The sequence below is a fragment of the Glycine max genome, chromosome 5, assembly GCF_000004515.6.
Source record: "Glycine max cultivar Williams 82 chromosome 5, Glycine_max_v4.0, whole genome shotgun sequence".
NCBI classification, from domain to species: domain Eukaryota; kingdom Viridiplantae; phylum Streptophyta; class Magnoliopsida; order Fabales; family Fabaceae; genus Glycine; species Glycine max.
In genome coordinates this window covers 17416860-17439613 of record NC_038241.2, presented here as the reverse complement: position 1 = coordinate 17439613, position 22754 = coordinate 17416860, and the positions used below count along the sequence as shown (strand labels likewise).

The following is a 22754-nucleotide window of genomic DNA, read 5'->3' as shown; positions in this document are numbered from 1 at the left end:
ACAACAAGGCTTTGCACCTGTCCGTCAAATGCATGGATCACATAATGGCCAAAGTACTCATTAACAATGGCTCTTCCCTCAATGTCATGCCCAAAACTACATTGGATAAGCTGCCATCAGACGCATCGCATATGAGGCCAAGCTCCATGGTGGTAAGGGCTTTTGATGGTAGTCGGCATCATGTGAAAGGAGAGATCGATCTCCCAATTCAAATTGGGCCACACACGTGCCAGATAACTTTCCAAGTAATGGATATAAACCCCGCCTATAGTTGTCTACAAGGTCGGCCTTGGATCCATTCTGTTGGGGTGGTCCCATCAACGTGGCACTAGAGACTGAAGTTTGTGGTGGAAGGACAACTGGTTATAGTGTCAGGTGAAGAAGATATACTAGTGAGTTGTCCATCCTCTACACCCTATGTGGAGGCACTAGAAATTGTGAACAATGCTTATGTGGAGGCTCCTCCGGTGCAACCACATTTATCTAGTGCCTCTTTGATGGTGGCCCGACTCATGTTAAGGGATGGGTATGAGCCTGGAATGGGATTAGGCCAGAATGGTGATGGCCCGGTAATCTTGGTGAAGTTCGTTGAAAACCATGGAAGGTTTGGTTTGGGTTACGAGCCTACACATACCGGCAAGAGAAGGGTCACCTTAGAAAGGAAAGAAAGAAGCCTAGCCCATTTACAAGAGTGGGGATCATAGATGGAGAGGGTCCCTATCTGCCACATTAGCAAGAGCTTTGTCAGCGCGGGGTGGATGCATGAGAATCAGGTTGTTGTGCTACACGAAGAAACCAACCAAGAGCAGCCAAGTTGGGTGCAGTCGTACTCCCCGGGTTTCAAATTAAAGTTTTGGCGGATCATGGAGCGACCAGAGATTTCGGTGTCAAATCCAATGTAATCCAGTAGTTCGAACCCTATTGCTAGGCCTAGGCTTTAGGGTCTGCTTCTTTTATTGGGCATACCTTTTCTTTAAATGTTCCCACAATTATAAATATACAACCCTTTTTTATTGATATGGTCCCTCTTACACTTTCGTCCATTTAATTTTTTTGCATATTTATTTTCGTTGCGATTAAATGATTTGACGCAGATCCAAGAATGAGTCCTGTGAAAGTAGTGATACCGAGGACCCGGATGTTGACTTTGAGCAACTAGTAAATCAAGCCGAGGAGGAAGAAAATGAGGATTGGGGACTTCCCCCGGATTTAAGGAGAATGGTGGAGCAAGAAGAAAGGGAGGTAAAGCCGCACCGAGAAGAGACAGAGGTAGTGAATTTAGGCATTGGTGAAGAAAAAAAAGAGGTCAAGGTCGGCACTTGTATGTTCATGAATGTCCAAGATAAGTTAGTGACTCTATTGCGAGACTACCAAGACATCTTTGCTTGGTCTTACCAGGATATGTGATGTGTCATTATATTCTCCTATTTCTTAACCCTTTTTGTCACCAATTTAATTACTGATTTACTCATATTGTTAAATTTATTATTCAGTCTTATCAATTGGGCCCACTTGACTAATTTGGTGTTTTTAATTCAATTTCAGGATAATTATAAGCAATTGGGCTGAGCCAGATTGAACTTGAAGAGATAAAACAATTTTATTAGATTTCGTCTAATTTCATTTTATTGCATTCAGTTTTTTATTTAGTATTTTTATTTTCATTTTAGGCCAAAATAATGTAATCAGGCCCAGTGACTTTGAGTGACCCTTATAAATAGCAACCTTGGGATTCGTGTAAAAGGATTTTGCTATTCTATTATTCAAGAGTTTTAGGGTTTTACGTTTTGAGCTTGATATTAATGTTCACGTGAATGCATTTTTCCATTTTTTCTGCTTTTAATTGCAATTTCGTTTCTGTTCCTTCTTTTGCCTTTAGTTTCATTTTTGTTTTCTGCCTTTAGCTTCATTTATGTTTTCTGCTTTTGTTGAACTTACAGAAGACTAAATTTCTAGTGTTGTTTCTCTCTGAGGATGAAGAGTAACTCTCTTTGAGGTTCTGTTTTTAATGTTGCTCTCCTATCGGTTTTCCCTTCACTAATTAACCCACATGCGCTCTATTAATTTGTGCACGCTTCGTGTTCGATTAATTGCCTCTGTGCTTAAATTACGTTCGTGCTTAATGAACAAGGGGTTAATTGGTGTATGTGTTGCTTAATCACATATTGACAAACCTAAATTGATTTTCGCTTAGTAAATTAAATTAGGGTTGGATTAAGTGGTTAACTGCCAGGGGTGAAATCCTCATAACCTAGGATAAGAGAATGGCTTCTGAATCAGAGGAAACAACACGTTTTTAATACTATTAATTTCATATTCCAATCTTCTTGTTCTTAAATTCACAAACAAACACCCCCCCAACTGTTACTATTATAACGAAGCATATTATGAACATTTGGTCAGTCATTACTCGTTGGGAAATGACCTAGGATCACTTCCTAGTTACTGCATTTTAATGTTTATTTGATTCGGGTACGGCCTCGATCAATATGTCTGGTTTGAGCTCAAAAATCGTGCAGCACAAGCTACCTCTGAATCCTGAGTGCTCCTTGGTAAAACAAAAATTGAGGAGAATGAAATTTGAGATGTCCCTAAAGATAAAGGAGGAAGTGAAGAAGCAATTCGACACCGATTTCTTGGCTGTTTTTCGGTACCCAGAATGGGTCGCCAATATCATGCCGGTCTCGAAAAAGGGTGGGAAGGTGCGAATGTGCGTGGACTATCGGGATCTAAACCGAGCCAGTCCAAAGGATAACTTTCCTTTACTGCACATCGATGTTCTCATAGATAACATGACTAGTTTTGCCCTATTCTCTTTCATGGATGGGTTTTTGAGTTACAATTAGATAAAGATGGCACCGGAGGATATGGAAAGGACAACCTTCATCACTCTATGGGGAACCTTCTGCTACAAGGTGATGTCATTTGCGCTGAAGAACGCTGGGGCAAGATACCAGTGGGCCATGGTGGTGCTATTCCATGACATGATGCATAAAGAGATCGAGGTCTACGTGAATGACATGATCGCCAAATCAAGGACGGAGGAGGAACACCTAGTCAATTTATGGAAGTTGTTTGGGCGACTGCGTACATACAAGTTAAAGCTGAATCCCGCAAAGTGTATGATCAGGGTAAAATCCAGAAAATTGCCCGGCTTTATCGTTAGCCAGAAGGGAATAGAGGTGGATCCAGACAAGGTAAAAGCAATACTCGAGATGCCTGAGCCACGTACCGAGAAGTAGGTTCGAGGTTTCTTGGGAAGGTTGAACTAAATAGCGAGATTCGTATCACAACTAATTGCCACTTGTGAGCCTTTTTTCAAATTGTTGCGTAAAAATCAGCCTGTTCAATGGGACAATGATTGTCAAGTGGCATTTGAAAGGATTAAACGATGTTTGATGAATCCTTCTGTGCTTGTGCCACCGGTGCCCGGAAGACCTCTTATCCTATATATAATAGTATTATATGAGTCGATGGGGTGTGTGCTGGGATAGCATGATGAATTTGGAAAAAGGGAACGGGCCATCTACTACTTGAGCAAGAAGTTCACTGCATGCAAGATGAACTACTTGTTGCTAGACAGGACGTGTTGTGCCTTGGCATGTGCAACTCACCGTTTGGGGCTGCATATGCTAAGTTACACTACTTGGTTGGTGTCCAAAATGGATCCCATCAAGTACATCTTCGAAAAGGCCGCTCTCACTAGGAGGATAGCTCGGTGGCAGGTTCTGTTGTCAGAATTCGACATTGTCTACACCACTCAAAAGGCGATAAAGGGGAGCACCTTGGTAGATTATATAGCTCAACAACCCATAAGCGATTATCAGCCTATGCATCCAGAATTTCCTGATGAGGATATTATGGCCTTGTTTGAAGAAGAGGTTGAAGAAGAGGACAGGGATAAATGGGTTGTGTGGTTTGACAGGGCGTCTAATGCACTAGGCCATGGGATTGGGGTAGTATTGGTTTCCCTGGACAAGCAATATATACCTTTCATGGCTAGGTTGTGTTTTGACTGCACAAACAATATAGCAGAGTATGAGGCATGCACCCTTGGGATCCGAGCAGTGATCGACTTTAGGGTCAAGTTACTCAAGGTATACGAGGACTCAGCATTGGTAATTCATTAGTTGAAAGGTGAATGGGAGATCAGAGACCACAAATTGGTGCCTTACCAAACTTACATCAAGAAATTGATGGAACTCTTTGATGACATATCATTTCATCACATTCTCAGAGAAGAAAACCATATGGTCAACACCCTTACTACTCTATTGTCCATGTTCAAAGTGAGCCCTCATGGAGATTTGCCATACATTGAATTTAGATGTCGTGTTGAGCCTGCACATTGTTGTTTGATAGAAGAGGAGGAGGATGGTAAACCTTGGTACTTCAATATCAAACTATACATTAACGATAAGGAGTACTCACTTAAGGCCTCTGATAACGACAAGAGGACATTACGGAGGTTGGTAGCCAGTTTCCTCCTAAGTGGGAATGTCTTGTACAAAAGAAACCATGACATGGTGTTGCTTCGATGTGTGGATGCAAAAGAGGCCGAACAAATGCTAGTGGAGGTGCATGAGGGGTCCTTTGGTACACATGCCAATGGACATGCCATGGCCCAAAAGATTCTGAGGGTGGGGTATTACTGGCTCACCATGGAGAACAATTGTCGCATTCATGTGAGGAAATGCCATAAATGCCAGACCTTCGCTGATAATGTTAATGCTCCACCTGCACCATTGAACATATTGGCAGCACTGTGGCCATTCTCAATGTAGGGCATAGACGTGATTGGGGCCATCGAACCGAAGGCTTCAAACGGGCATCGCTTCATTTTAGTCGCCATTGATTAAGGGCCGACTATTACTGGCTCACCTTGGAAAGCGACTATTGCATCCATGTGAGAAAATGCCACAAGTGCCAGGAATTCGCTGACAATGTCAACGCTCCGCCCATGCCCTTGAACATTTTAGCGGCGCCATGGCCCTTCTCTATGTGGGGAATAGATGTAATTGGAGCCATTGAGCCCAGGGCTTCGAATGGACATCGCTTCATCTTGGTTGCGATCAACTACTTCACCAAATGGGTTGAAGCTGCTTCATACTCCAGCGTGACAAGAAGCATAGTGGTTAGATTCATCAAAAAGGAGATAATTTGCCGATATGGGTTGCCCCGGAAAATTATCACGGACAATGCCACCAACCTGAATAACAAGATAATGAAGGAAATGTGTGAGGATTTCAAGATCCAACACCATAATTCCACGCCTTACAGGCCCAAGATGAATGGGGCAGTTGAGGCAGCCAATAAGAACATCATTCAGAAGATGATTGTGTCATACAAGGATTGGCACGAGATGCTCCCTTTCGCGTTGCATGGTTACCGAACCTCAGTGCGCACATCAACTGGGGCAACTCCATTTTCATTGGTGTACGGGATGGAGGTCGTACTGCCGTTTGAAGTAGAGGTTCCTTCTTTAAGGATTCCGGCAGAATCCGGGTTGAAAGAGTCGGAGTGGGACTAAGCACGCTTCGATCAGCTCAATCTCATAGAAGGCAAGAGATTAGCAGCTATGAGCCATGAGCGTGTGTATCAAAGACAGGTGAAGAATGCTTTTGACAAGAAGGTACGCCCACGCAAGTTCAACGAAGGGGATCTTGTCTTGAAGAATGTATCCCAGGCCCTAAAAGACAATAGGGGAAAGTGGGCTCCAAACTATGAAGGACCGTTCGTCGTGAAGAAAGCATTCTTAGGAGGAGCACTGGTGCTTGCCAGCATGGACGATGAAGAGTTTCCTTCACCCGTGAACGCCGATATCGTCAAACAATATTATGCTTAGCACTTGGGGAAACTAGGGGAATCAATACATGATTGTACTCTGAGGCTCCTTGAAGTTTTCCAGTCCTTTGTAAACTTTGATCGCAACATCTAATAAACATCGGATTGATAGCTCGCATTTCAAACCCTTGTGTTGTGTCTATTATTGCTTCAGAATGCATACTCTCAATCTATAGGGGTGCCACAAGTGTTTAAGTAAAATTAAACCTAATAAACATTCGTTTAAATTATTGCACTTGAGCTGCCTAATCATGAGCATGCATGCATATGCATTTTTGTCATCCTGTGAGTCGGAGGATAAGCAGGGATTTGGTCGATACCACGCCATATTCAAAGCAAAGGTAAGTGGTAGCATAGTCATATTTTACTGCGTAGTGCCATTTCCTGCTTTCAAAGACTTAGGGGCAGGTACGAGCAGGTGCTAGGCTCGTGATCAACAGATCATCATCCGGCGTCCAGCTAAAGACGTTAAAGAAGCGCTACTAGGAGGCATCCTGGTACCTTTTAAATTTCTGCTTGTTTTTTCTATTCATTCATCTATTTTTCTTAAAGTCATAGTTGAATTAGCTCGCCTGGGCGAGCACCCTCTGCACGAAAATGGTTGAAAAGGGGGGAGGGTGAATTTTTCTTCACCCAAACATCTTCCCCCTGATTTTCAAAAACAAAAAGCTCACGGGAACTACGAAAACAACAGCCCCCAAGCTTCCATTGTTGAGTTTTCTAGCTTTCCATTGATGTATTTTGGTGCTCCCAAATTGTATGTATTTGCTTGAATTCGAGAACCAATTCATCCTTGAATTTGTACTTGATTCGTGGGATTGAGGGGCTGAAGGGGATGGCCTTAGGCCTATGGTGCATTCTGAAGCATTTGGGCATGACACATTGCCCTCATTTCCGACTTTTTCATGCCTAAAGGTGCGCCCACCAAGTGTTCGGTTAAATGCCTTAATGGCATTTTAACACAATTCTATGTTTTTTGCTTATGGAAATGACTTGGACTTGAGTGGCTGCCATTGATGAATTTAGGGACAGCCCGTAGAGACTAGGATAATTTCCCCAAATATACTTTAGGCCTAGGAACCCAAGCTTGCGTTTTGGGTGCTAGAAAGCACGAAAATGAGAGCATATTAGGTGAAGCTCCCCCTTTAGGCCAGCATTTGGTAGGGGCTGCACCATGATGGTTTCGTTGCGCCTAAATGATGTGAAGCACTTGTTGAACACTTGTTGTGTATGTGTATATAGAATAGGTAGCCATGTGTTTTGCCAATATGCATGTGTATTGAAAATGGCACGAAAATGCCTCCCTAAATGGCAACATGTGGCATGAAATGGTTTGGCAAAGTGTGAATGCGTAGTGAAATTTTTTTTTCTACCTTTCCCATGAATGTGTAATATGAAATTGTTTTTCAAATAAAAGCAAATATGTGTATAGCATGAGATGGACTCTCAAGTGGTATATATATGAATAAAATGTGAATGAAATAGCAAAAAAATGCCACCCAAGATGTACGTAAATTTAGGTAGCAAAAATACTTGAATATGCATATGCGTAATTTAGGTAGCAAAAATATTTGAATATGCGTGTATGTACATTTAGGTAGCAGAAATACCTTGAATATGTGTGTATGTAATTTTTGGTAGAAAAATACCTTGAATATGCATGTATCTAATTTTTGGTAGCAAAAATACCTTGAATATGCATGTATGTAACTTTAGGTAGCAAAAATACATGAAGTTTAGGTAGCCAAAATACCTTGAGTATGCATGTATGTAAATTTAGCAAAAATACTTTGAATATGCATATATGTGAATGTAGGTAGCAAAAATACTTTGAATGCGCCTGTATGTTGGTATAGGTAGAAAAATATCTTGCACGCGTCTATGTTCATAAATGTATCTCCTCAAGGAAGTGTGTGTAAATATATGTGCATCCCAGAAAAACATGTGCATCGATGTATAAGTTTGCTCTAAATTTACATTGATATTTGTATTTCGTTGGAGGGAGTTGTAAGCCGTTTTTGCTTGATTTTGCTTTAAAATGGCATTTCCTTGTGAACTAACTTTACAAATATGTCTTCGCAGGAGATGGCCCCGAGAAAGCTTCCCGCGAAGAGGTCCAGGAAGGACACCACCGGAGAGGGCTCCAGCGCTGCCCCACAAGCCAAGATGGACTTTGATCGGCACCGATTCCAGAGCGCCGAGCATTAGTAATGTTTTTGAGACCATCAAGGGATGGTCATTCCTCCAAGAAAGGCGGGTCCAACTGAGGGACGATGAGTTCCCTGACTTTCAGGAGGAGATAGCTCGTAGGTGCTAGGCATCACTTGTGACACCCATGGCTAAATTCGATCCGGAGATAGTCATGGAATTCTACGCTAATGCCTGGCCTACAGAGGAGGGGGTCCATGATATGCGCTCCTGGGTGAGGGGCCAGTGGATTCCTTTCGACGTAGATGCCCTCAATCAGTTCCTGGGGGACCCACTGATCTTGGCAAAGGGCCAGCAGTGTGAGTACAACCAAAGGAGGAGACAGGTCTCTGGCTTTGATGAGAAGGCCATTGCCCAGCTGTTATGCATGCCAGGGTAAGATTTCGCTCGGACTGCTGCAGGGAGACGGGTGCAGATCATGCACACCAGCATGACCACCCTTACACAGATATGGATGACGTTGCTACTTAGCAACATTCTGCCCAACGACCACAACTTTGGCCTTCCCCTGCCAAAGTGTCAGTTGGTTTATATCATTCTAACGCAGGTGAGTGTGCACGTGGCTCAGCTGATTTCTGACATCATTTATTAGTTTGTAGGTGTTTCACCCACGAGACACCCTATGGACCCGGATAAGTCCAACAGAGCCCTGGGATTCCTTGCTCTGATCATGGGCCTCTGCCAGTTCTACAGAGTGCTCGTCGCCCCCAGCAAGGTCATTCAGCTGCCTATTACCAGACCTTCATCGAGAAGTATTGCACCCTCAAGCAGGCGTAGGGCGAGGCACCACAGCAGCCCGGAGACGACCAGCCACAGGCAGCCGATGTGGCCGTCTACTTGTTTTGTCGAAGACACGATGTCTATCGACCGAGACTACTTTAGTCTCTCCTTTTCGTCAACCAGAGGCAAGCGAGCCCGTTAACACGCAGAGACCGATGTGGTTGTCTGCTCGTTTTGTTGGAGACTCAATGTCTATCGACCGAGACTACTCTAGTCTCTACCCTTCATCAACCAGAAGCAAGCAAGCCCATTAACACGCAGAGACCGATGTTGCCATCTACTCATTTTGTCGAAGACGCAATGTCTATCGACCGAGACTACTTTAGTCTCTCCTTTTCGTCATCCAGAGACAATCAAGTCCAATGACACGTAGAGACCAACATGGTCATCTACTCTTTTCCTCGAAGACTCAACGTCTATCAACCGAGACTACTTTAGTCTCCATTTTTGCTATCCAAAGACAATCAAGTCTGATAGCGCACAGAGTCGAATATGGACATCTACCCCTTTTCGTCAAAGACTCAAAATCTATCAACCGAGGCTACTTTAGTCTCCATTTTCGCTATCCAGAGACAATCAATTCCGATAATGCGTAGAGACGAATATGGTCATCTGCCCCCTTTGGTCGAAGACTCGATGTCTTTCGACCAAGACCGTTATAGTCCCCTTATCATCCAAAGACAAGCAGGTCCAATGGTATGCGGGGACGATGATGGTCATCCACTTCTAATTGTTTGTTGAGATTGTTGCAGTTCCCTTTGCTATCCAGAGACTATCAAGTCCGATGGCATGTAGAGACAAACATAGTCGTCTACTTCCCTTGTCGAGAGACTCAATGTCTATTGAACAAAGCTACAAAAGTCTCCTCTACTATCCTGAGACGAGCGAGTCCGATAGCATGCAGAGACCATCACGATTATCCATTTTTGTCGCTTTCAAGGCACCAAGGCTTTTGCTGATGCACCTGATGTCTTTTATGCTCTTTCTTTTGACAAGTTTCACTGATTGAGCAAATCGTCGGTCAGGAGGAAATTCAGCTCGAACGAAATTAGTGTCTTATCTTTACTTCCCTTTTATCTCCAATAAAAGGTAAGTAAAGAGGGGCAACTGTCATACCCTAATTTCGTTCGAGGACAATTTTTTGTCGACATGCAAATTTTTTCCAATCACATTGAGCTGCTTAAAGCCAATTTCCGAGTGATCCATAAGGTTTCGTGATGTTTCAGATGGAAATAAGCCAAAAAAAACTCAAAATAAGCCAATTCTTTGTGCATGTCCTTCATGCTTTACATGCCTCATGACACCTAAACACACTTAGTGGAGAATCCTGGACTTGATCTTGGATTAGTGGGCTGAACCATATCTGAAATTTACAAATCATAATTAGTGAAATTTTGGCTCCAAAATTTGGCTCCACAAATTCAATTTCAAATTCCAGTGAAATTTGAATAGAAATTCAAATTTCCCTCCAATTTTGTGTGACACTTAAGCTATAAATAAAGGCTATTTGTGTGCATTTTTGCAACTTTGATCATTTGAAAATTAAACTTCAGATTTCAAAGCTCTTTTAGAGTGCAAAATTTCGTGCTCTTCTCTTCCTCTCCCTTCATTCATCTCCTTCTTCCTCCAAGCTCTTATCCATGGCCTCCTATGGTGGTGAGCTTCTTCTAGACTCATCTACTCCTTGAAGTGGCATCTCCTCTCCCTCTTCCCACTCCATTTCGCTGCCATTCATCTTCCAAGAAGCAAAGGAATCCATTGATGAAGAAGATCTTAGGTCTACAAGCTCCAATGGAGCTTACATCATATAAATACTCAAGAGCTCCTCATTTGTAAGAACTTATGTGTAATTGATCGAGGCCGTACCCAAATCAAATAAACATTAAAAATGCGGTATCTAGGAAGTGATCCTAGGTCGTCTCCCAACGAGCAATGGTCAACCAACATTCATAATAGATAGTGATAAAACAGTAACGAATTGGGGGGTGTTTGTTTTTGTAATTTAAATAGCAAGCAAATTTTAATTAGAAAATAACAGAATTAAGACATGTTGTTTCCCCTTGATTCACAAGCAAGTCTCTTATCCTAGGTTACGAGGATTTATCCCTAACTAGTTCACCCACTTAATCCAACCCTAAATTAAATTACTAAGCGAAAATTAACATAAGGCTGTCATTATGTGATTAAGCAACACATACACCAATTAATCATGAACAAAACTGATCATTAAGCATGAACGTAAATTAAGCGCAGAGACAACTAATCAAGCACTAAGCATGCATGGATTAATAGCAACAAATACATAGTAATTGGTGAAGAGGAAAAACTGATCAGTATTCAATAGTAATAACAAAACCTCAAAGAGAGCTGTGTTTGATCCTCAAGAGAAAACAACGTTGGAGACTTAGCCTTCGATTAATCAGCAGAAAACAAAATTGTAGATTGAAGCAGAAACGAAATTGCAGAAAACAAATTTTATTCTACGTGAACAGTGTGCATGAACAGTAATAAAAACTAGAATTGCCAAAATCCTAGAATTATTCTCCTGTTCAAAAAAAACCTTAAACTAAAACTTTGGTGCTGTTATATAGGTCCTCAGCCCCAAAGCTTACAAATCTAAATTAAGTCCAAGCTCATAAACGAAATAAAATAAAATCTGGACAAGATAAGCTAAGATTGGATGAAATAAAATCTGGACGAAATAAAATCTAGATGGAATAAAATCTGGATAAGATAAGATTTGATAAAATAAAATTGTCTGTTCTCTTCAAGTCCAAGCCCAATTCCGGATTCAAATCCAATTTCTTATAATTCTCCTGAAATTAAATTAAAAACACAAAATTAGTCAAGTAGGCCCAAATGATAAAACTGCATAATTAATTTGACAATTAAGGCTAATCAGTAATTAAAATGGTGACAAAAACGATTAAGAAATAGGAGAAAATAATGACACATCAGTAATTGAAATTAAGCTTGTGCTTAGAGAGAGCTTTAGCCTCTTCTTTGGATTTTGACTGAAAACCAAATTGATTTTTTATCAAGGAAGCTATTCCTTTATGGCGAATCCTCCTTCGGCTTATCGATTCTATGCATATCGTGGTGTCACTCTGTTCACCTTTTTCATGTTCTCCATCTTTCTTGTTTTTCTGTTCTTTTGGTCTTAGAAGGTCATCAATGGTGTTCTTGAATTTGCATTCGGAATGATCCGAACCAAGCGTTCATGGCTTGGACTACATCACTCAATGTAACCTCACCTTCTCACAAAAGGAAATAGAACCACTAGTTCCTTACTCTCTATCCAGTCCTCTTCACTCTAGCCACCGCATCGCATGCACAGTCCTAATACCATGTACAAACAAACAAACAAACAACAATGATAGACGAGGCTCAAGCCTACATACCACTCTCAAGGAACCAATTATGGCCCCTTAAGCGGTAGAACCACTTTTCACACAAACAATTGGACATCATAACAACTATAATTATAGCCATCTAAACAAACCAAGGGTTGGACACCCCCCGAACCCAAACCACAAAGCATACAAATAAAATGACAATATACAAATATATATAACAAGATACAAATTCGCATACAACAAATATAATTGTCGGAGTTCTCAGTCTACCTGTCTTATCATTCAACAACAATAATAATAATAATAATAATAATAATAACATATAGGCATTTCAGAAAATGTATCAGCAGAAAATCATCACAATTTTATAGCATGCATCAGTCATTAGAATTTGCAATTTATCTCAGCAATCATGTAACAATTAAATAAAAAATTCCAAAAATAAATAATTTTAAGATAACTTTATCCAGATGCGCGATTTTCGATATCAAGTTGTGTACTATCTAAAATCACTCTGTTGCTCGGTTATACAAAGTTCTAGTCCTAACTTATTCCCAGTGCTCTTGGTGTTGTGGGAATCGGTTTTTCACAAATCTTATATGCTACCCTACATTTTCACACCTAATAAACTTATTTTTGAGGTCAAAACTTTAATAAAAACAATTCATACTATCGTATCACTCAGTCCAATTTTGTGACATATTTTCATTCTACAAAAGGTTCTTATACTTGTTTAATTCGTAACTTTTGATAGAAAAATCTGATTTAAGTGAAATTTACGGAAAACCCTATGTTTTGACAAGCTCATTTGACAGATGAATGACCATTTGGTTGGCCATGTTCAATGTGCCACTCTATGCCTCAATTGGGTAGTTTTTCTGCAAAACTACCAAAAATGAAAGGGATAGGATTTTTCAAAAATGGTTATTTTTGCTTTTTATCAAAATTAGTAAATTTTATCTTCATCACCTTGATTATTGCACTAATCTCCCTAGGAAGATGTGTACCCAGAGTGAACCTCACATGGAGAATACTTTCACAAAGAGTTATATTACATTGTCGCTCAGTGCGCAATGCAATTTCACTACAGATGGAATTTCCGTTCAGGCGGTTTTTAAAATTTTGCCAACTAACTAAATAAATATAACTAACATGAAACTTGTATAATTAATATTCTACATAGAATAAATTAAATCACACTAGTATATAATTAAATTACACAATGCATAATTTCCAATGTCTAGTCCTTAAGAGTGCAATTTTACATGTGTAGAAAAATAAATTAGGAAGGAAATTCCTAGGTATTACAAGGATAGGTGAAGGGATACGGTGCATCTCTAGTGACTTCATTGCAGTCAAATGTCAAATGAAAAGAGAGGATCAAGTAGGTTTTGCAGCCAAGGAAGAGGCGAGATTGATGAATTAAATGCCTTCATTGAGAAATTGGAGCTCAATGATATTCCTTTGATTGGGAGGAAATTCACATGGTTTAGAGCCAGAGGGTAGGCTATGAACAGACTAGATGGGATATTGGTATCCGTAGATTTGATAAATACTTGGCCAAATTGAAATCAGTATGTCCTTGAAAGGTCTATCTCGGACCATTGTCTAGTCATTCTCAAATACAGTCTTCAAAATTAGGGACCTAGGCCGTTAAAAGTGTTTAATCATTGGCTTAGGAATCCGACTTCTTAAAGTTTTTAAGTAGAAGTATAACTCATTTGATGTTCAGGGTTTGGGAGCTTATGTTCTCAAAGAAAAACTAAAAATGCTGAAAAAAGAAATTAAAAGATGGAGTATAGAGAGGTACGAGGACTACAAGTTTGTTGAAAAAAAAGGTGGTGGGGAAGATTAATGATCTAGATCTAAAGAAAGAGTTGGGATGACTATCTATAGAAGAGGTGTGTGCAAGAGAAGATATGATTAAGGAGTTATGGAGGAAGGCTAGGATGCATGAATTAATTCTACACCAAAAATCTAGATTGAGGTGGCTCAAGGAGGGAGATGCGAACACTAGGTTCTTCTATGCAACAGTGAACTAGAGGAAAATATATGGTTGCATCAAGGGTTTGGAGGTAGGGGTGTTTGGTATGAGGACCCAATGGTAGTTAAAAAGGGAGTAAAAAAGTTATTTAGTCACAAGTTTGAAGAGAAAAAGCCAAATGAGGATGAGGCTAGATGGGGTAATGTTCAAGGAGATAGGTAATCTTGATAATGCCACAATGGCGGATGTTTTTTTTAAGTGATAAAAGTAGTAGTGTGGGATTGTCATGGTGATAAAAGCATGAGATTAGATGAATTCAATTTTACTTTCATCTAGTTAAAAAGGGAGTAAAAAAGTTATTTAGTCACAAGTTTGAAGAGAAAAAGCCAAATGAGGATGAGGCTAGATGGGGTAATGTTCAAGGAGATAGGTAATCTTGATAATGCCACAATGGCGGATTTTTTTTAAGTGATAAAAGTAGTAGTGTGGGATTGTCATGGTGATAAAAGCATGAGATTAGATGAATTCAATTTTACTTTCATCAAAGCTTGTTGGTATGTGATCAAAGAAGATGTCATCTTATCTATCTCTGAATTTCATTCTCATGGTTCCATTCCTACGAGTGGGAACACGTCATTTCTAGCTCTAATTCCAAAAAAGGAGAACCCACAAGAATTAAGTGAATACATACTCTTATTAGGTGCATTTATAAAATTATTGATGAACTTCTAGCAAAGAGATTGAGATGTATTATAGGGGTGTTGGTGGATGACAGGCAATTCACGTTTCTGGGAGATAGGAACATGTTAGATGGAGTGGTCATTACCAATGAAGTGATTCAAGAGGAAAATCGTTAAGTTAAATCATGTGTGGTGTTCAAGACAAATCCTGGAGTGGTCATTGTCAATGAAGTGATTCATGAGGCCTACCAGTTTGGGGCCGATGCTTCTAGACTAACTACTTGACGACCAGTGATAGACAAAATGAGGAAGAAGTTGACCTTGTGGAGAAGGAAGCATCTTTCATTTGGAGGAAGAGTGAGTCTTATAAAATCTGTTTATCTTCTATTCCTTTGTATTTTCTATATTTCTTTAGGATTCCCAAAAAGGTATTTTTGGTCACTACTACAAAAAACACTTTCTAAATTGGTTATTTTGCGCATTTTACGTCGATTATTAACCGTCGTCGTAGAAAGTTTGCACTTTCTACGACGGTTCCCTAGAGAGTCGTCTTAGAAAAATATATCATTTTAAGACTCACGAATAGACATTTATCACAACACTACAACATTTTCCCTTGATGCACCACAAGAAATACAGCCCCGCATAATTTCAAGCAACAATTCAAGCTCATGTTTTAATGAATAAGATTAATTTTAATTTCCTAATTTCATTAAATAACAATCATATTTAAAAAAATGGTGACTTAATGAGAATTCAATCATAATATTTAAATAGAAAAATTAAGAGGTGCCAAAATATAAGGCTTCTTTAAATTGAAAAATCTAGAACTTATTAACTTTGATAGAAATAAGAGGTAGAAAGCTAGGTGTAGAGATAAAAATAAGAGGTGTCAAACCTTTTGCTTTACACTGTGTGTATGCATTGATTCCTCTGCTCCAAGCCAACTATATGATCAGTGTATTAAATATGAAATGTGAAACTCAACCTTCACTTTACCTCTTATATTCTCCCTGCACACAAAGGAATAATATTGTTACTGCAGGCTTTCAATTAAGGGTTAAAGACATGCAAAAACTGCACCTAGCTAGTGTGTAATAAATATATGCCTAGGCACCTTAAATGTTGAAACACTAGAGTGGCTACATGCACTAATAGAGATTTTGTTTTTTGTTTTTATGTGAAAGTAGTACTACTACTGCACTAATAGAGATGCATTATTGATCTATAAAATATCCTTTGAAATCACGCTGCACTTTCAAAATATGAATCACATAGACTAATTAAAAATTGTATTAAGTAACATGTTATCACATGACAGGCGTAAGCAGCAAACAACAAATGAAAATTAAGTAGCAACAAACAAACCACATGCAAGAGCCAGATTTGACAATCAATAGAGCCCAAACTGGTCAATTGCTTCTTTTTTGTGGTTTTAATTTAGTAACTTTTTTTAAAGGCTAATATTTTAATTTATTAACTATGATAAATAATAAATTAAAGATCGACCTTCACCATGTGTGAAACAATGATAGAGAATATAATTCATTTTGTTTTCACTCCAAAAGCAAGCAGTTGAATGTGAATAACACAAGATTAGGTACTTTTGCTTATTCAATATTCACCACTTATTATTATTATTATTTTTTTTGACAAATTTTGATCATTTCACTTGTCAACATGCAAAATGTTCTCCACTTGCTTCATGTTGATGGCTATTCCTGTAAAATAATGTTTATCCTATATGTTGAACTTAATTCTCATTGTGGCTATTTGAACATGATGAAGCAACGATTAGAAACGATCAAGTTGAGGCTACAGAAGAGGAGCAGGTCACTTGTTCTATTGACGATCAAACCGAGAAGGTTTTAAGTACATTGGTTTCCTTAATCTTTCTACTTAATTGTGCTCAACAAAAAAACCTAGGACTTTATAATATATATATATATATATATATATATATATATATATATATATATTGTGGTGGTTACTTTTTCTTGTAACTTATAATTTCCTCTCTCGTACTCTCTTTTTTGTCAGCTTTATGGCTTCTATTCTTTTAATTTCTCCTATCTTATTTGTCTCTTTAATTTTTATTTTACTTTACAAGACTTATAAGTTTACTCTAATAATGACCAAAGGGATATGTTTAGAAAGAGTTTTTATTTTGACATTTGCATTTTGGTTCCCTTAGTATGGGACACATGTAATCATAGTTCCCCTAATATTTTTTAAGCCAATCAAGTACCCTTACTTTTAAAATTAAGCAAATGTGGTCCATCTGTTAAGTTACCATCAAAATTTTAACAAAGACATCATGACATGGCAATGAAATTTCATATTGCTAGAGTAATTAAATACAGTTCAAGGAATGGACTGTTAAATCTACATATTCCAAATAAGAAAGAATCATCAAGTAAGACATACCCCAAGCATGGTAGCCATATTTGGGTGGATCATTCCAGAACCTTTAGCCATTCCCCCAACTCTGACCTTAGTTCCTCCAACCTAACCAACACCCAACATGGAAAGCTTAACAAAATTATGGAAAGTCATCATATTAGTGAAGTTGTAGGTTTGTTTTTTAAATTAGTCGTATAACTTTTGGTTGTTGAGTGTTGACCCTATACATATCAACAATTCATTCAAGTGAAATAAACAAGGCAATTTAATGATTTATCCATAGGACTAAATGTATCCATACATACATATGTCAAATGTGTGTTTTATCTATATTTGTATGTGTGCTTATAAAATAGTTACATACAAACTACTTGTATCAACTTAAAACAAGTGAGCAAAAAATAGTAACAAGTAATACTAGAGACTCAATGGCAACACTCTTGCCAACAAGATCTATCATGGTGATTGCCACAGGTGCAAAATCTGCCCTGTTGCAAGCTAATAAGATTTGATGAACAAAGGATTGAAAATTAGACACAGCAAGTGTTGTTCAGAACCATATAGTTTTCAAGGACTAAGAAAAAAAATGGTGAAAGGAAGGCAAAAAGAAAACTACACAAATACAAAGGTCATATAATAATCACACAAAAAAACCTATATCAATGTTACGTGTATAGTAAAGTCATTATAAAGTTTACCTGTATCAATGTTACCAATGATTGTATTTTCACCAAATCTTCCCTTTTTCCATGTTGTGTTCCAACGATTTATTTGTAGTCCAAGAAACTCCCATGAACGAGTAGTGTGCAGTTTATGCTCTTTGCTCAAGAACACTGATACTATGTGATGTAGCTCCATGTGGAGCTTGTAGGCCTTGGATATTTTTCATCAATGGAGTCCTTTACTTCTTGAAGATCAATTAAATTTATTTCCCAACACACATCAAATATTCACTTAATGCATGTGAAATTACAAAACTACCCCTAATACAAAAACTAGTCTGGTGCACTAAAATACAAGGGCTGGAAAATCCTACATTTCTAGGGTACCCTACCTACATTAAGGAGCCCTAAATACAAGGCCCAAAAATAATGAAACCTTAATCTAATATGTACAAAGATAAGTGGGCTCATAATTAGCCTATGAGCCCGAAATCTACCCTTAAGGCTCATGAGAACCCTAGGGTCTTCTCTTGCATCTCTGGCCCAATCTTCTTGGAGTTTTCTATCCAATGCCCTTACGAGGTAGGATTGCATCATTCCCTCCCCCTTGAAAAGGATTTGACCTCAAATCCAGAGGTTCTTGAAACTTTGGGCTTCTTCCTTCAACACCTGTAAAAAGAATAAAAACATATATATTAGTGGTGTTTGGTATGTTGGAGTAAGGTAAGGTCTACAAACCCATTTCATGGGCATCTTCCCATGAGGGAACACGGTTCTTCACCAACTCAATGAGTAGTGCTACAAATATAGAAACATATGGTACAAACCTTTTGTAAAAGTTTGTTAAGTCATGGAAGTCCCAAATTTTCCTTATACTTGGTGGAGTGGACCACTCAAGAATGACCTTTATTCTTTTAGGGTTCGTGGGAACCGCTTGATAACCATTTAAAAAATTAAGGAAAGCAATGCAATAAAACGTACCTTTTTATATTTTCATGTTGATTACTCCTACCAAAAAGTATGACAAACCTAAGGTGTCCCATATGACCACCTAGGTTTGTATTGAAACAAAAAATAAGAACAAACCTACCTAATGAGTCCCTACGTATGTGAATCATGAAGATGTTGGATGCATGAGTGATTTTACAAAAGAGGGTTGCACCACTCAACACATTCATCATACCACCTATCATAGGGATTTGATGCCTCATAATACCTATTTTGGGCACCAACAAAGCATAAGGATTTAAGTTTTTAAGAACCAAACCCTCATCCAACAACTCCTTTACTTGAGGAATAATTGATCGAGGCCGTACCCGAATCAAATAAACATTAAAATGTAGTAACTAGGAAGTGATCCTAGGTCATTTCCCAACGAGCAATGATACACCAAATGTTCATGACAGATAGTAGGAAAATAGTAACGAATGGGGGGGGGGGGGGTTGTTTGCTTTTGTAAATTAAACAGCAAATGGATGTGAATTAGAAAATATCAGAATTAAAACACATTGCTTCCCCTTGATTCACAAGCAAGTCTCTTATCCTAGGTTGCATGAGTTTATCCTTTATCAGTTCAACCACTTAATCCAACCCTAAATTAAATGACTAAGCGAAATTTAACATAAGGCATTCATTATGTGATTAAGCAACACATACACCAATCCTCTATGAAACCAGTAGGATAGGCAACACTTCTATTAGCTAAATGAATTACCACATCAGTTGACTGCAAAGGACCTAGAGATAGAGAATTAAAAATAGACAGAGGCATAACACTAACAGAAGCTCCTAAATCTAGCATGGCATTGTCAAAATTATTGTTCCCTATAATACAAGGTATACTGAATCTACTTGGATCTTTACATTTTTCAGGGATTTGGGGAACAGATTTACCAATCAATGCAAAGACATTTCTGCCCATACTAATTCTTTCACTTCCTTTAAGCTTCCGCTTATTAGTGCACAACTCCTTCAAGAATTTAGCATATCTTGGAATTTTCTTTATTGCATCCAGCAGAGGTATGTTTACCTCTACTTTTCTAAATGTTTCCAAGATCTCCTTCTCTGCCTCTTCCATTTTTTTGTTGGAAATTGCTCTTGGAGGGAATGGAAGAGGGATATGTTGCTTCTCTTTAGATTCACCTGCATAGAAATTTTTAGGTAACTTACTCTTTAAATTTTTGTCATCATCTTTTTCTGGAGCAGAGTGAGGTTGGGCAGGTTCATTTGCAGATGAGGAAGATGCTACTGGTTGAGGTCCTTGACACTGCTTTCCTGACCTTAATGTAATGGCTCTCACATTTTTGGGATTCTGGACAGATTGAGAAGGTAATCTATCAGAATTATGGGACTGTTATTGATTTAACTGTATAGCCAACTGTCCCATCTGATTAGTTAAGCTCTGAATGGAGGCTCTGGTCTCTTGTTGAAACTGCATGTTTTGCATAGTCATTTGCCTCACAAGTTCTTCAAGGGAAGGTTGCGAAAGGGCCTCAACTGTTTGTTGTTTCTGGGGCTGTTGTTGTTGTTGTTGCTGGATTGGTGGAGGAACGTATGGTCTTCTTGGGCCAACAACATTTTGAAAATAAGGTTGTTGTTGTTGCTGCTATTGTTGTGAAGGATTTGACCATCTAAGGTTGGGATGATTCCTCCAGTCGGGATTGTACATGTTGCTGGAGAGGTCATAGTTGTTCTATTGTGGCTGATTTTGCTGCTGAGGTTGAGGAGGTCTATTGTAGATGTTTGCAGCATAAGCTTCTGGTTGTTCAATTGCTTCAGATTGTTGCACAGAAGGGCAAAGATCTGTGTGGTGGTCGGCAGAGGAGCATAAACCACAGAGTCTGGCGATAGGTGCAGATTTTTGATTCATGGCCAGTTGGGTTACCAGGTTAACCAAGGCATCTAGTTTACCTTCAAGCTTCTTAGTCTCGGCTGATGAAGATGAATTCATGGCTACTTCATGCACTCCTCTAATGACAATAACATCACTTCTGGCACTAAATTGCTGGGAGTTTGAAGTCATCTTCTCAATTAAATTTCTGGCTTCAGCAGGGCTCATGTCTCCAAGGGCTCCACCACTGGCAGCATCTATCATACTTCTCTCCATGTTGCTAAGTCCATCATAAAAATATTGGAGGAAAAGCTGCTCATAAATCTGGTGGTGATGGCAACTAGCACATAGTTTCTTAAATCTCTCCCAGTATTCATATAAGCTCTCTCCACTGAGTTGTCTAATGCCTGAAATATCTTTTTTGATGGTCGTGGTCCTGAAAGCAGGGAAAATTTTTTCTAAGAATACTCTCTTGAGGTCATCCTAGCTCGTGATGGACCGTGGAGCAAGGTAATAAAGCCAGTCCTTTGCCACTCCCTATAAAAGATGAGGAAAGGCCTTCATAAATATGTGATCCTCCTGGACATCTGGGGGTTTCATGGTGGAGCAGACAATATGGAATTCTTTCAGATGTTTGTGTGGGTCTTCACCTGCAAGAACATATGGGACATCCTCATCAGGGTATTGGATGCACAAGCTTTCATAGGTAAAATCAGGTGTAGCCATTTCCCTTAGAGTCCTCTTACAGGGTGGAGGTTGTGCCATGTTCTCAGAATGTTCAAAACTATAATGCTCAAAATCACCAATAACAGAATGTTTAGGATGCTCAAAAGGTACTAAATGATGTCTAACTAATCTATGAAATGTCCTATCTATCTCAGGATCAAAGGGTTGTAAGTCAGATGGATTGCCTCTAGTCATACACTATATTCAGCATGCACAACTAGTTGTCTTCTTATGCAAGTAACAGTGTAGGTTTGAACTATAGCTACCTTCAAATGATATCCAAATGAATTGAAATTTTGTGAACAACCTTATAAAATGATGAGAAGATAGCACAAAAAATTTCAAACGAAAATTCAAAGTCTAACTATAGAAGCTAAAAATGATAAGTTAAGAAAAATAAGAGAATAATACTTTGAAAATAAAAAACTTTTGACAGAATCGCAATTTTTAGAAGAAGGAGACCTCAGCCAGCCTATGGCGGGCTTCCATGGCGTTGGAAATTTTTTTCTACCCCAAATACATATATAAAATAGCGATTCTGATAACCAGAGCAAAAGTTATGGTCGTTTGAAGTTTTAAAAAAAAATCAAATTTGCTACTTTTTTGGAACTTTCAAATCTGACCAAACTAAGGGCTCTAGCTATTTTTCCCACAAAATATGGATCAAAAGAAGTGACAACAAAAAAATTCAGCCAAAAATAACAACTATAGCTACCAAAACAAAAAATTCCAATTAATTCAGCAAGGGTGGTCTCTAAAATCCGTCGCTAAGGGATTTCCACTACTACCCTGTTTTCCAGTTCAACAAAAGTGGTCGCTAAATCTGTCGCAAAGCACTATTCACAGCAAACACAAAAACTAAAACATGGGAAACGCTGAACAGAAAAACTAAAACAAAACACCACACTAAACAAAATATCAACACATTAAACCACACTTAATGCAACATGAACAAGACACTAACACAACACACAAAAGCATAAAACAACTAAACATAAAACACGAATCACTAGCTATTATGAACCTTTGGACACTGCTCCCTGGCAACGGCGCCAAATTTGATCGAAGCCGTACCCGAATCAAATAAACATTAAAATGTAGTAACTAGGAAGTGATCCTAGGTTGTTTCCCAACGAGCAATGATACATCAAATGTTCATGACAGATAGTAGGAAAATAGTAACGAATGGGGGGGGGGGTTGTTTGCTTTTGTAAATTAAACAACGAATAGATGTGAATTAGAAAATATCAGAATTAAAACACATTGCTTCCCCTTGATTCA

The 22754-nt window shown here is 38.8% G+C and overlaps 1 protein-coding gene and 1 non-coding gene across 2 annotated transcripts; both read left to right on the top strand.

Annotated features, from left to right (window-relative positions):
* Window positions 1-3662: 3662 nt before the first annotated feature.
* LOC102662261 (uncharacterized) lies at window positions 3663-4130 on the top strand. The gene has a single exon (XM_006580689.1). The coding sequence runs from the start codon at window positions 3663-3665 to the stop codon at window positions 4128-4130; it is 468 nt and encodes a 155-aa protein (XP_006580752.1).
* A 16939-nt stretch (window positions 4131-21069) lies between these two features.
* On the top strand, window positions 21070-21176 carry LOC113001729 (small nucleolar RNA R71). The gene has a single exon (XR_003267217.1). It is a non-coding gene; the product is annotated as a small nucleolar RNA R71 (small nucleolar RNA).
* The last annotated feature ends 1578 nt before the right edge of the window (window positions 21177-22754 follow it).